Consider the following 13783-nt stretch of genomic DNA (forward strand, 5'->3'; position numbering starts at 1 on the left):
AGGGGTGAGGGGGAAGGGGGATTTAATGTCATTTGTGTTTGTTTTCTTCTTCATGGTTTTTTATAGAATTTCTTTTATTGCCCACCTTTCTTCCTTTTTTCTACAAATTATTTGATAGGCGAATAGGAAGGGGTTAAAATTAGGATGAACGACATTTGTGCTAGACGGTTTGCACAGGGGATGATGTTCCACCAGCTGATGCGCTGCCACGGGACTCTGTGGGCCGCGACGCAGGTGACCAAGGAGAAGCTTGATTACAACTTTATTCGTGAGGAGTTCATGCGAGTAAATGGTAGACGCACAATGCCGCTCCTCATTGGTGCTGCTGCGGATGAAAATCTCCATGGGATGCACCTGACACACCTGACGGAGCATTGTGCATGGGGAGAGAGCGCCAGAGCCTCCGCTGTGCATCGACAGACGCCGTTGTCGCAGCACATTGGGGCGATGGGAAGAATGTCCGAGACAATTCAACAGACGAAAAACTCGGCAACAATGCAGAATCTCTTCAATGAACATTTGTCCCACATTGAAGGCATCAGCACTTTTGAGGAAGAGCCACTTGTCGAGGATGAAAATTGATTTGACTGAGGGGGAGGCCGTAGAAAATTCATCACAAATGCGGAAAGGGTGAATCCACTTTATCGCGACTGTCTTCCTTACAAACATCATCTGTTGAATTGTAATTATTATTATTATTTTTTTTCTGTTTCTGTATTTGTGTGTATTTCTTTGATTTATTCCTTCAATTTTTTTTTTTTTTTTTTTTTTCATTTGCGCCTTGCTGCAATGTGCCTTATGTTTTAGTTGCAGAGAAAGGGAGAGAGGAGGAGGCGGGGAAATGAACTCGTTTTTTTTTCGCAAAAAACAGAAGAAGGGCGACGCCACCACCACCACCACCTCGTCATTGGCGACAGGGGCTGAAAGGGGCTATACCGAAACACCGCTGACGGTAGGTTCCCGTCGCTCATCTCGGCAGCTGACACCTCCAGGAGTTGCCACACCCGTTCCCTCCTTTTCAGCAATTCAGTCCGCGCCAATGAAAACTTCGTCGCCGTCGCTCCTTCCCGCCTTTTCACCACCGCCACGGGGCTTTCAAAATTCCATGACACAGTCGCAGCAAGCAGCTTCTATGCATCAGCCAGGCATGCCGCCTTCGCAATCCATGAATACGTCTCCATCGCAAGAACTTGTGCACTCATTTGCAATGAGTGGACGGGAAAGTGTCTCTTCTTATTCCCTGCAGCACCACGGGCAGAAAGTACTATTGCCGCCCGGGGCGAAGCTGATGAGCGGACCACCTCCCTCGGGCGTGAAGATAATGATGAAGGGTTCTCCACTGCCTCCTGGAGCAAAGCTTATAAAAGGACCTCCGCCGCCTGGGATGATGAAAAAGCAAATGATGCCTGGCGTACCACATGGTAAAATGCAAGCGCCGCCGCCAGCGAACTCGACGACGCCTGGTACAAAGAGCCTCTCGGTAACCGCTCCACCCGCACATTCACCGCCAAAGATGTCTGTACCTTTTGCTCCACCGTTGAATCCAAACCAAGCGGCAAAATTATCGCAGGTGTTACCACCGACTCCCTCCAGTTCTCCTAGACGTGATAGCCATAGTTCCTCACAAGAAAAAAAGCCCTTAAGCGCTCCTAAAGTATCTGACCCAAAACCTAAACCGCCCGCATTCTCGTCTTGTAAGACCAAGGCGAGTGACATAGATGAGGTACAACTGAGGCCAGACGCCCCGCGGAACGCCAGTGATAGTGAGAGTGAAATTCAGTTTGTTGTTGAAGAAGGTTCCTACCATGTGGGAACCCCGGTGTTACAGGAGTCTCCGGAACGGATTACCGTTGCCCCTTCTAAAGGTTCCTCGATGCGGTTTAATGAAGAGCCAAAAGCTTTGGTATACCCAGTTGTTATTCAGGATGATGACTCGGCAAGAGCTCGAGGCAGCACGTTACGCCAATGCTCTCAAGCGTCATTGCACTCCTCGCCAAGCCCTTCTCATGTAATGCCTCTGGAGGAAACCAAAGAGTTTGAGAACGGGGTGGGAGGCCATGAAAAAAATAAATCGGTTACCTCGGCAAGCCACCACGCAACTTCTGTTTCAAGCCTAGTAGCCGAAAAAAATGTCACCACCCCTGAAAAACAAAGAACCCGAAGAGGAGTTACTGAGTATGAGAGGAGTTCTGAAGTTTCACCGGCTGCTCTGGAACTGACGTTGACTCAGAAAACTGAAAAGGACGCACGCGCTCTAATCTTATCTCCTATCTCTGAGGAAGCGAAGGATATGCCTGTTAGTGAAGGAAGGCTTTCCCCTAGTGTTCGAAAACGCATTGTGGAGCAGTTTTTCTCCGTTCTCTCGCCCCAGCAATTTTATGGCAAGGTTACAAAACTGCATCGTATTCGGCTGATGAAGAAAGACCCCGAACGGGCCCCAGGTCTCAGGGCGTATAAAAACATTTTCGTTGTGACAAAGGGAGTTTTGCCTAATCAATACTTTTACCCACAATTACGGCTCTTGGAGTCGGATGGATCACGAGCGCGTTGCGACGAATCCCCTGAATATTTGGACACACCCATCGTTCTCTACGAGGCCGCACCTGGGAACATGCTATTTGCTGAGACGGAGCTCGAGGCGAAACATATCTTCGACATCAATTCCTCTGCTACCAGTTGTTTTGTTTTAGATAAGTCCGCAATTATTTTTAAGGACCCATTGAAGTTTGTGCTTCCAATTGCGATGCTGACAGTGCGTTGGATTCCGTACTCCGTGGCACAATCCGAACCTCAGTGTCCAGTGCACCATAAGGAGCTTCAGCTGTTTGATCTTTTCTCCAAGGAGCTACTGTGTGCCCTGTGTGTTTCCAAGAAGGCGTCCCACGTGGAGGACCTTATTGTTATCCCGGAGGTTCTTGGTGGCGATTCTCGACGACAAATTTTGGAGAGGCTTTCTCAGCAAGTACAAGAAAGGCAGCAAAGTGCTGCGGATTGGGTGAATCAGCACCAGAGGATTGTTTCATTTGCGAAACAAAAGAAGGATGCTGTTAACCAGCAGTTTGATTTACTTCTGGCGGCTATTAATGCTAAAAGAAATGAGTTTTTAGAGCACTGCGACGCCGCATTTGGATACTCTTTGAGCAATGTCGCAAGGGAGATTCTCACCGAAGACGAGCGTGTTCGTTTGCTAAAGGCTGCTGTTGACCACCTGCGAACGGAAATTACAAAGCCATTGTATTCAATGCAAATTGCCACCGTGGCGAATGCATTACATTCCTCGGACGAGTTTCCGAAGCCCATATCGATGGAGTCTCTTAAGCTATCGGCTGTGGCAAAAGAGTTAACACCAAATCTAGAGGGCGCAATGGCGGAGGTGCATTCTCTGTCTCCGATGGCGCCGAGAAATACATTGCGTCGTCCTCATTCTCCGTTTGGTGTCACGGGCATGGGATGGCGAGAATTTGAACCAGAACAGCAGCAGCAGCAGCAGCAGCAGGATTGGGAGGATCAAACTCAAGTGGTGAAGAGGAATACACACTTAGAGAGCAGGCCGTCTAGTGGAATACCGAGACCACGTCCTTCTTTATATAGAAATTACGGCCTTAAGGAAAACACTAACGGTTGCCACAGGATACCTAAGGAATCACCGCGAAGACGATCGATACCGATTTTGCACCGCAATGAGGGCATGGATTTTGGGTCAGAGGAGAGTCGTGGTGCGGTCCGGCGACGTCATCAGATTCAATGGGTGGCCATTCCGGGATGCCGTGGAACGTGCGTACTTGATGTGCCCATTCATGAACTTATTGCACATGGCGATGGCAAGAAAAACATTTGGACGAAGCCGAAATGTCTCCAGTGGGCATTGCGGGTGGAGGATCCCGGTGAGTGGGTGGGCATTGGCGTCGGTGTTGGGGGCGGCCTAAAGTCGTGGTCGGCGAATCGCACCCCCGATTTGAGTCATCTTTGGGTGGTGACCTGTGGTGACACTAGGTACATATTTATACTCCGAGTGACAGTACAATCGAGCGTTAAACACGCAAAGCTCTCCATTCACGATGGAAAAGGGAAACGAATTGATGATGGCCGGATCCCTCAGTGGAATGCAACACGTAGTTGTTACCCTCAAGTCACGTTTGGAGGCCGCATTGGTGAAGTTTACCTCATGGATGGGCCTCGATTCGTGTCGAACTGAAAGGTTGCAGATGCGTGGGTGATGAGAATTGGCTGTGTGTATGTGTGTATGTATTTGTACTGTTTGCGATTAGAAACCTTTGAGTGCGGTCGTGCTAGATAGTGAAGATGCCGAGAGGAAAGTTGTGATTTAGAACGGCAAAAAATGAACTGAGAAACTGAAAAGCGCTAGAGCGGTGGGAGCAGAGGGGGATGTAAAAAATCAAATCAAATCAACACACACAAAAGAAATAAATTGAGTTTTGTATTTGTTGCAGAGAAAAAAAAAACCTTCCAAAGTAAAAAGTCGAGTGGGAACGAAGGAAGAGTGATGTCATCTGCACAATGCATTGCTGCATAAATTGGATTCAAAAGTGAATTGAGAGAAAATGGGATTTTTTGGCTTTTTTTTTCTTGTTTTTGTTTTGTGTCGTTGTTGTTGTTGTTGGCCTTTTTTTCCCTTTCCCTTTGCATTACGGTCTCCTTTCTTGCCAAGAAGCTGGGGAATAGGGGAATTGCAGGGCAGGGTGTGTGGGATATTGTCCTGTGTATGTGTGTTCGTGAAGCGAGCGCCGATTATTATGTTGCCTTTTGGGCTAGATGATATTCTTCTTATTGTTGCATCTGCTTCCCCTCTGCTCTGGGCAAAACGTGGGGATTTGGTGAGGTCTAGCGTCTACAAGACGGTCTCCTTGTTGACAGGAGATGACGCATATGCGAAACGGAGAGCTGAGGCTGCCTCTCGGAACTGCACGATACCATGTGCGTTACTTTCAGGAAAAGATGCTGAGGAAGTAACGGAAAACGCTTCTGTGAAGAAAGACACAATTGTCAGTAGCAGTATTGCTGGCAAGTTTGCTGGGGATGTTGTGTACGAGTATCCGTGTGTTCCGCACCGTCGTTTCAATCCGGTAAAACATCGTCGTCCACCCGTTAAGGATCTTCTTCAGTCCTCTGCGATGGAAGTGGCGGAAAGTCTCAATAGGTACTCTCTGGCGGAGGTGTATTGCCTGTATGAGGCTATACAGCAAGAGGGTCTTTGGGAGGCCGCGCTGAATGTGACAGAAGGAGCACAGATGGGCAGTCATTATGCATACCTCACCAAGAAGAACTTGGATGCAGCGATACAGACGCTCCTGTTGGCTGGGAAAACGCAGCGAGCAGTACAATGCTACCTGGCACATGCGAGAGAGGTTCTTCTCTCAGATGAAGTGTTAGTAGCATTGTTCGATGCCTGTAGACATGTTGAGAAAGACAGCCTGGCGCTCTATCACGCTGTAAAACCTTTTTATGCTGAATGGACCCCAGCTGTCTATGCATGCTGTCTCACTGTGAATGCCAAATTTTGTTGGGAAGAAGCCTTACAACTATACACTGAGTATGTGGAGCAGGAGCGGCAGCCACGAATTCCACGGATTATGGCAAGTGTTATGGGTAATGCGGGTCACAAGAGTCGTATAGAATACTTTGCTGGCGATGTAAGGTCATTAAAAAGTCAAAAATTACAGTTTTTGTATCATGTCATACTTCCTTTGGTTGCTGACCGTCGGGCAGAACGGTTACAAGAATGTTACGATCACATGTTGTTGCATGAACCAGATTCTGCCGTGGATGTACTGCTAAGGTGTCTGCATACACCATGCGGTAGAGAACTGGCTGCCAATTGGCTAAAAACGTCCAATTCCAAAGTGAAGGATTCTCCAATTATACCGGACAATTTCGTGGACTTGGCGACTGCACTTTATTTTAAAAAGCCCAACGTGATGAACTTCAACTCTTTCCTGAAGATAATCATTGCTCAGGATCCAACAGTGCTTCCCTCACATGTTGGGGAGAAGCTACAAGAATATGTTTGTCCTCTTACGATGACAGAGAATGATGCTTGTGTTTTGGCTCGCACCCTCACCGACCAATCAGGACACTGGAAGCTTGCAACACACTTCATGGCATCCATGGTAGTACGCAAGCAGTTTGCTGTTTTTCCACTCTTGTCTTCTTATGTGGCAAAGCAGGGAAAATGGTTACTTGCATCTCGAGCCATGGCGGCCTGCTTTTCTAACTGTGGTGCCTTTACGCAGGCAGAACTAAGTTTCTGTATTGAGTCTTCCGTGCTCGCTGGTCGCTGGAAAAGTGCGTTATTTTGGATGGAGCGGGCCCATGCGCATGGCGTGCGACTTCCAACTGTGGTCTACGATGATGTTTTGGGCGCCACGAAACATTGTTCTTGGGTTGCCGCTCTTCGTGCAGTTGCGTCAATGCACGAGGCAGGGGGTTTCCCTTCTGAAAAGGGCATTCTCAATCTCCTCGAGACAACCGCCTCTCAGGGGGAAGTTCTCAAGGCTCTGCATGCCATAACTGCCACTGGAAAGGTTTACTGGACCTTGTAATGAGGCAGCGACGGAAAAAATTAAAACAAAAATAGAAGAGATAAATAATAATAATAATAATATATGTTTTTCTACACTTTTGCCAATTGCCTTCTCTCTGCCTTTACCCGATTTTCTTATCAAATTTTGGCGGGAGGACCATTTGTACATTTCTGTACATATCCACATGTGTATTTATGCATTCTCTACTCTCAAAAAGGTTTTTTTGCTTATTTTTCAATCGGGGTCGAATTATGAAATGAGTTTGATTAATGTACTGCATTTGGTTCATGGTCGCATCCTTTTTTTTTTATTTCTCTTTTATATTTATTTATTTATTTTCATTTTGTCCGTTGTCTTGGCCTGTATTTCAATTTTGACTGGAATTGCACTCTTGACCAGCAGCAACGGGGACGAATAAAAGTCGCTTCACGGGTGGATTTATGAGTTGCCGTCAAATGTCTAACTCCTCACGTTAACTGCATTTTATTCATCAGAGAGTGTCACGAGCATTCTTCTCGGTGTCTTTTGTGAAGACTTAACTGCTTTGTAAATTTCAGACAAAATAAATAATTATTAAACAAAAAAGAACGATTTATTTACGCCTTTTGTGATTTAATATTTATTACAACCTTGCGGCATGGTTATGCTGCTGATGTATTGTGCCAGTAAGTTGACAAGGCCATGCAAGCCGCACTGCTGCTGACTGCGGTGGTGCAGAAGATGCCGCGCCAAGAAGGGAGCGTCATCAAAGTGTACACACTCTCGCCACAGCAACAACAACAAAACGGAGAAGGACTGGGGGTTGAGTCACATCGAAGCGTATTGCGGGAACCTGATAGAAAAAAAAAAAAAAAAAGAAAAAAAAAACAGGAATTTTTTTGCCGCCGTGTGGAAGGTGCGATTGGACTTCATGTGTAACATGTGGGAGGCTGCACAAGTTTTAACATTCTTGACACTTAGAAGAAGGATGCCATCGCGAAAAGCATCATTCCTAAAGCTGCAATTTTGCACGCATGGACTGTGGCACAACAGGCCTTTGCAACTGCTTTATTGATTCCGCTCGTCAATTACGAATGTTTATTGTAGGTGCTGGCATGGTGCTCTACTTCAGCGCTGGAGCGGGCGATTCAACGGGGCTGCCCTGTGCGGAAAGCGGGGAAAAGAGGCGTCGAACAGCTGGCACCATGCACTTTCCTTTGCTTCACCATTCCGGTATCAGGGAGTGCCGCGCCTTTTTTTTCTTTTTAAGCTGCCAGGTAAAAACAGTTGACCGGCGGAGGGGTCCGAGTGGGCAGTGGTGGTCGAATGAACACACAAATAAACCTGGTGCCATTGTTCCAATGTTTGAGAGGCATGTGTGTGGGTTATTTTTTCTTTTAATTTGATGGGAAAATAAAGTCAACCCAAACGGACGAAAGAAAAGAGGAGCCTTTGTTTAAATGGGTCGGAACTTCGATCCACCAGTGCTTTAAATGTGAAGAGAAGGCAGTGTTTATGCTATTGATGAAAATGAATTTTTGTTTTCTGTTTGCTTCTTTTTTTTTTTTTTCTACCGAAAAACATGCAATGAATGTGTACATTCCGTGAAGAATAAGAAGAAGGAGGGCTGTTGTCTTTTTCGGGACAGGGGAAAAGTGTGGTGAGGAGGGACGTCTTCTTGTGATGTCAACTGCACGTGAGTGTCTTGGACCACTCATCTCCTACCTTCCCTACCCGAACTTTACCCGTGTGCAGGAGAATGTCATCCCGACGCTACTCCAGTGCGATGCCAACGTCGTCGTAGCCGCACCGACTGGCAGCGGGAAGACTGCCCTCTTGGAGGTGGCGATGCTGCGCCTTTTTCGGGACCGTCTTCTTCCCAACTCCTCAAACGCCGGCAGCGCGGTCGGTTGCGAGGGTGCATCGGAGAGGAAGGCTGTATACATATGCCCAATTAAGGCACTTGCCAGCGAGAAGTATGGAATATGGCGGGAAATGTTTCCAACTCTTTCTGTGGCTCTTGAAACAGGGGATCAAGAGCAGTCACGAGGGCAAGAGGGTGGATTACTCGAAGTTCCCAATGCAGATATTATCATCACAACACCAGAGCGATGGGACAGCATCACGCGTAGGTGGAAAGAAGGGGTGATTTGGAGTTTGGTGGCATCAGTTGCTCTGCTACTTTTGGACGAGGTACACACCGTGAGCGAAGAAAGAGGGGCCGCATTGGAGGCGGTTGTGAGTCGCATGAAAGCCATTAAGGCTTCCATGAGTAGTCGTGGACCTCGTTTCTATTCCACTCGGTTTGTTGCCACCAGTGGTACGCTTCCCAACATTGAGGACTTTGCGGAATGGCTTCAAGTGGAGCCTGGTGGTGCTTTCTCCTTCACCTCCGCAGACAGACCTGTGCCGCTGACATTACGAATTCTGTCGTACCCAAGCACCTCCAACAATCCCTTTGCGTTCGATCGTTTTCTTTCATTTAAGCTGTTTGGTCTCATACGACAATTCAGCGCGGGCAGACCAAGCATCGTTTTTTGCGCCTCACGCAATGAGGCGATTAATTCATCATTGAGGGTTGTGGCGGATGTGAAGGAGACGGCCTCAAGAGAAGGTGCCGAGGATCGTCTGCGGCTGACTGAAGAAGTTGAACGGCTGGCATCGTTGGCAAATGACAAGCAGTTACGAGGCCTTCTGTTGCTTGGAATTGCTTATCATCATGCGGCGATGTCGATGAATGACCGCGTTCTCGTGGAGCGCATGTTTAGAGAACATTACATCTCTGTGATTTGCACGACCACGACACTCGCTCTTGGTGTCAACCTTCCCGCCCACCTCGTGATCATCAAAGGCACAACTTTTTTTAAGAGTGGTCGTCGGGAGGATCTGCCACTTTCTGAGGTGGCACAAATGAGTGGACGAGCGGGGCGTCCCGGTCTTGACTCCCACGGCATCGCACTTGTTCTCACAACTGATGCCAAAGCCGCTCTCTACGAGCCTCTTCGACACGGTGACTCCTCTTCCACAGTGGAGAGCCAGTTGCATCAGAAGATGATCGAACACGTGAACGCAGAGGTGGCTTTGCGCACCATTCACAGCTTCAGTCTCGGCGTGGAATGGATTAAGACGACGTTTTTGTGGATTCGACTGAGACGTTGCCCGCGTAATTATGGCATTCTTTTTTCTACTAAAGAAGAGGAGTCTTCTTTTAACCGTGAGCAGTTTGCAGCGAGGCTCATGCACCGCATGCTTACAGAATTAGAACGGCAGGGGTGCGTTACCATCCGCTACGAAAATGCTCCTAGTGGAGAGAGTCGTGTTTATGAGGCGGGCGGTGGTGTCGATGATGATTTTCAAGATTTTCACAAGGAGAACGTGAAATGTGTTGTGGAGAGTACACGTATTGGCCGAGCCATGGCAAGGCGATATGTTTTGCTGAAGACGGTGGAACAGTTTCACGCCGAGACAAAAAATTCCCGTCTAGGATCCGACGCTTCGCTGGGAGTCCCCGGAGAGAAGGCCTTGAAGCCCCCACAAGAGAGCAACACACTGGAAAAAATGACGGGGGCACCCGTCATTTTCACATTGCCGCAAATTCTTGGCATTCTTAGCCGAGCCGCGGAGTTCGAAGAGCTTTATCTTCGTCAAGGGGATCGGAAACATCTGAATGAGATCAATAAGAACATCCGTTATCCACTGAAATCCGGCATGCGAGGCGGAAGGGAAGTCCGCGAGGATTGGCATAAGGTGTACGTGCTTCTCCAGGCCCATCTGGAGCACATGCCGATCAGTGATTTTTCTCTGCGAAACGATTCTGTCAGACTTTGGACAACAGCGCCTCGATTGGCTCGCTTTCTCGTCGACTACGCAAGTGCCATGAACTCCTACTCCTTTATGAAGGAGAGCTCCCTCCTGTTGCGTTGCATGGAGCAAAAGATGTGGTGGGATGGTCCCGTTTTGAGGCAATTGGATGGTGTCGGTGAAATTGCGGCCAAGGCACTTTTGCGGGGCGGGATCCGGGATTTCGCCGACGTTTTAAAGTCGGATCCACGGAAGTTGGAGGTCCTCTGTGGCAAGAACATCCCCTTTGGCAACAATTTGCAGGATCGGTGTCGGGCAATACCGCAGTGCGTGCTTTGCCTTGAGCCTTGTGAGGGTTCTGAGTCGCTACGGGCAGTTATAACACTGACGACTCCGCCACGCAAGAAACGCGAGAATGAAGTCAATTACCGCATGGTTGCCGTTGTGGGCAACGTCAGAACAGACGCGATACTCCTCTTTCGACAATTCTCTTTGTGTGATGCAAAAGAGGGGAAGGTGATGTTCACTTTTTGTTTCCCGCGCGGTTCTCAAGGACGCGTTGTGGGTCAAGTCTTTACGGAGCGGTATTTGTTTGGAAATGATGCCCATAACACATTTAACGCGGGCGAAAACACGGAGGAGAAACACGAGGATGTCGCCGACAAGGGAGTGGCGCAATCAAAGAGCGGTACAATTAGTACTCCACCGTTCGATGCACTTCTCCATGACCTTCGACATGTGGAGGGCACTTCTTCCAGAGATCCAACTGAAGTACCGCATCTTTCCCCAACGAAACGTGAAACCAATGATGAGAATAAAACAGAGTCATTGACAGACGCCGCGTTTTTGGATAAGCATCCCGTCGGCAAGGCCACTTCAGAGAAATCTTTGTCTTGTAAAGCCAGTGCCATGGTGGATTACAGCAGCACAGAGGCTGCTAAACGGACTCATCTACGCAGTGGTGTGGAGACCACCGTAAGAGAAGAGGATGAGAGCTACAGGCAGCTGGTGAGGCGTACAAATTTTTTTGCTTCCCAGTTGGATTTTAGACGACATTCTCCTGACTATCCATGCAAACGATCAAGAGATGAAAACCGCACAAAACAAAGTGTTTCTTTTGATTCCCTGAGGACTCCATTCACAAAACCACGGGAAAGAAACTCTTCTGTTTCACATCAGGGGGCATCTGTTATTCTTCCCCAAACCATTTCTCCGGATCCTGTTGCTGTTTCGCGCGTTGATGCCGCGGAAACACGACCATCTGCACGATTCCGCTTTGGTGTGCAGTTTCCCCCGGCACAGGAAAGATTGCCTGAACCCTCCTTTCGAATCCTGGAGCGTGCAGGACCGTTTGCGAGGAACGTACGCGAGATGCCCACTGGATTGTATGATTCTTGTGGGAGGCCGCATTTCCCTTCAGCGCAACAGCAATCCCCTTCTTGGCGTGGTTTTCATTCCCAACAGCGATATCCCCAAGGCGGTGCAGGCTTATTGCACGGACATTCTGCACCGTGGTTCCGAGGCTCCGTTGCTGGAGCGTTTTCTCATCACAGCCCATGTTTGGATGCGCAACAGCCTTTGCATTCGACGGTTTTTCCTTCGGCTGCCGCTCCTTTTGCTCAGGGGTGGCCTCCAGAGTGGGTTTCATCAGCGGTAAACCGCCTTACTCCATGGGATCCTTCCCGAGCAGCAGGTCACTATCCAGTTTTTAACGGCAGCCACCTCTCCTCGAATGCGAGGCCCTTTCAGGGCTCTTCTCCTGCCACCATCATGCAGGGTTTTTGGCAAAATACACATGACAGGCGCCATGTGGGTGCCGCACCACGAACAACTGCCGTGCAAAGAGGGTGGTGGTAGGTGATCAACGCATGCATTTACTTGGTTGTTGCTTTCTCTTTCTCGCTCTCTCTCACTTTTTTTTATTCTTTCTTCTTTTTATGAATGTGTGCGTTTCTTTTTTTTATTTTTATTTTTCTCTTTTGCCTTTAATAAAAATGGTTAGATTTTATTTATTGGGATTTTATTTTGTGTTTTTTGAAGAGGATTTTGGGGGATGTGACTCTGCGTTTTTACCGAGCCTCTTTTTTTTTTTTTTTTTTTTCTATTCCCGCAGAGATGTGAGGGCAGCTGCTTTTGCGCCAGGGGCATATGGAGGTGTGTAAAATATTTTCTCCTTGGAAATTTATCCCTCTTTATTCCTGGTTGCACCCACACATGTATATACTTGCAATACCGGCGCCTTTTTTTCTGTCCATCATTTTTTTTTTTTTTTCTATTTTTTTATTTTTGTTATTATTTATTTATTTATTTATTTATTTATTTTTTGCCGCGCGCTTTACCCAAGGAACTGAAAGGGCACGTATACGTTGGGGGAGAGCGCGACCGAGAGTGAGAGAGGACCCACCAGCCCATTAACGGATTTTTGGTTGCAAGACCTCAGTATTTGAGTTATATTGCTCTTCCGAAGAGGAAGGAAACATAACTGTCATGCTCAGTAACCTTTTTGGTTCAAGCCTCGATGGCATTGGAAAGTTGTGCTCCTCTTCATCAACGACGGTGGAAGAAATTATTGCACGCGAGGATTTATCATCGTACATTCAGTCACAGCGCAAGAATGGGAAGGGCATGGTGCCTCTTTTAGAGTTCATAGAGCACTCCATCCCCGAACTTGTCAAAGCGGCACTACAACCTGTTTGCGAAGAGGAGTGTGTTGGTTCAGTGGGAAAGGAGGGTGATGCAGACGGCCATGGCCCGAAGAAGAAAACCCCAGGAAAGAAGCAGGTATTGTTTAACGAGAATGCCACTGAATTGATTACGTTTTATTTAGATGTTTCCCAAGAGTCGGAGGTGTTTATCAGACGCATTGTGGCTGCTGCACTTCTCGTCCTTGGAATTGCTGCGCCGCTGACCCCACTGGTTGCTCAGTGTTTTCGGCGCATTATTTTGGGTGCCTTTGATGTTAGTTCTGTCACAACGACGGAGGCCATTGCTGCCGTATTAGACGAGGAAATGGTTCTGGCGATTATCCGTCACATGTCGACAAGTTTTATCATATCCGATACATTAGCATTCTTGTTTGAACCGAATCTTCCAACGACAGAGATCGCTTCTTTTCAACCACGGCCATTGATATTTACGGAGGCCTGCATTCGACTCCGTTTTGCACAACACCTGGCTTCTCATATGGCGGCTGCGCTGCGCACTGTAAGTTGCCAGCCTTACTTTAACGTGTGGAAAGAACTGATCAATCACGGATGCAGCCAGGCCGCAGGGCCCATAGTGGATGAACTTTTAAAATACGACTTGCTATCTGTGTACTTCATGGACATTCTACTGGGCTGTGAAGAGGCCAGAAAAAATCCGAGTGCCGTTCCACTAGCTGCTCAGGGCGTCGAGTTGTATCACGACATCATAGCTCTTGTGCGGACTTCTTTAATCCCACCTGACGTAAGGGAAATGTA

The 13783-nt window shown here is 47.9% G+C and overlaps 5 protein-coding genes across 5 annotated transcripts, besides 11 other annotated features; all 5 read left to right on the plus strand.

Annotated features, from left to right (window-relative positions):
* Window positions 1-13783: a sequence feature (heterozygous, Esmeraldo-like haplotype).
* Tc00.1047053504051.49 (hypothetical protein, conserved) lies at window positions 145-582 on the plus strand (the record flags this gene model as incomplete). The annotated part of the gene is made up of 1 exon (XM_802562.1): window positions 145-582. One exon carries the CDS (start codon window positions 145-147, stop codon window positions 580-582), a length of 438 nt encoding a protein of 145 aa, XP_807655.1.
* Window positions 684-706: a sequence feature (AT_rich).
* Window positions 750-771: a microsatellite.
* Window positions 842-4195, plus strand: Tc00.1047053504051.40 (hypothetical protein, conserved; the record flags this gene model as incomplete). Its single annotated transcript, XM_802561.1, has 1 exon — window positions 842-4195. The coding sequence occupies one exon, from the start codon at window positions 842-844 to the stop codon at window positions 4193-4195; it is 3354 nt and encodes a 1117-aa protein (XP_807654.1).
* Window positions 3473-3496: a microsatellite.
* On the plus strand, window positions 4563-6560 carry Tc00.1047053504051.30 (hypothetical protein, conserved; the record flags this gene model as incomplete). Its single annotated transcript, XM_802560.1, has 1 exon — window positions 4563-6560. One exon carries the CDS (start codon window positions 4563-4565, stop codon window positions 6558-6560), a length of 1998 nt encoding a protein of 665 aa, XP_807653.1.
* Window positions 4579-4631: a sequence feature (A-rich).
* Window positions 6601-6625: a sequence feature (AT_rich).
* Window positions 6842-6887: a sequence feature (A-rich).
* Window positions 7382-7409: a microsatellite.
* Tc00.1047053504051.20 (RNA helicase, putative) lies at window positions 8205-12179 on the plus strand (the record flags this gene model as incomplete). Its single annotated transcript, XM_802559.1, has 1 exon — window positions 8205-12179. The coding sequence occupies one exon, from the start codon at window positions 8205-8207 to the stop codon at window positions 12177-12179; it is 3975 nt and encodes a 1324-aa protein (XP_807652.1).
* Window positions 12212-12303: a sequence feature (A-rich).
* Window positions 12404-12423: a microsatellite.
* Window positions 12582-12644: a microsatellite.
* Tc00.1047053504051.9 (hypothetical protein, conserved) lies at window positions 12810-13783 on the plus strand (the record flags this gene model as incomplete). The annotated part of the gene is made up of 1 exon (XM_802563.1): window positions 12810-13783. A coding segment is annotated over one exon (974 nt), but the record flags the coding sequence as incomplete, so codon positions are not given.

The sequence above is a fragment of the Trypanosoma cruzi genome, genomic scaffold (genome assembly GCF_000209065.1).
Source record: "Trypanosoma cruzi strain CL Brener 1047053516351 genomic scaffold, whole genome shotgun sequence".
NCBI classification, from domain to species: domain Eukaryota; phylum Euglenozoa; class Kinetoplastea; order Trypanosomatida; family Trypanosomatidae; genus Trypanosoma; species Trypanosoma cruzi.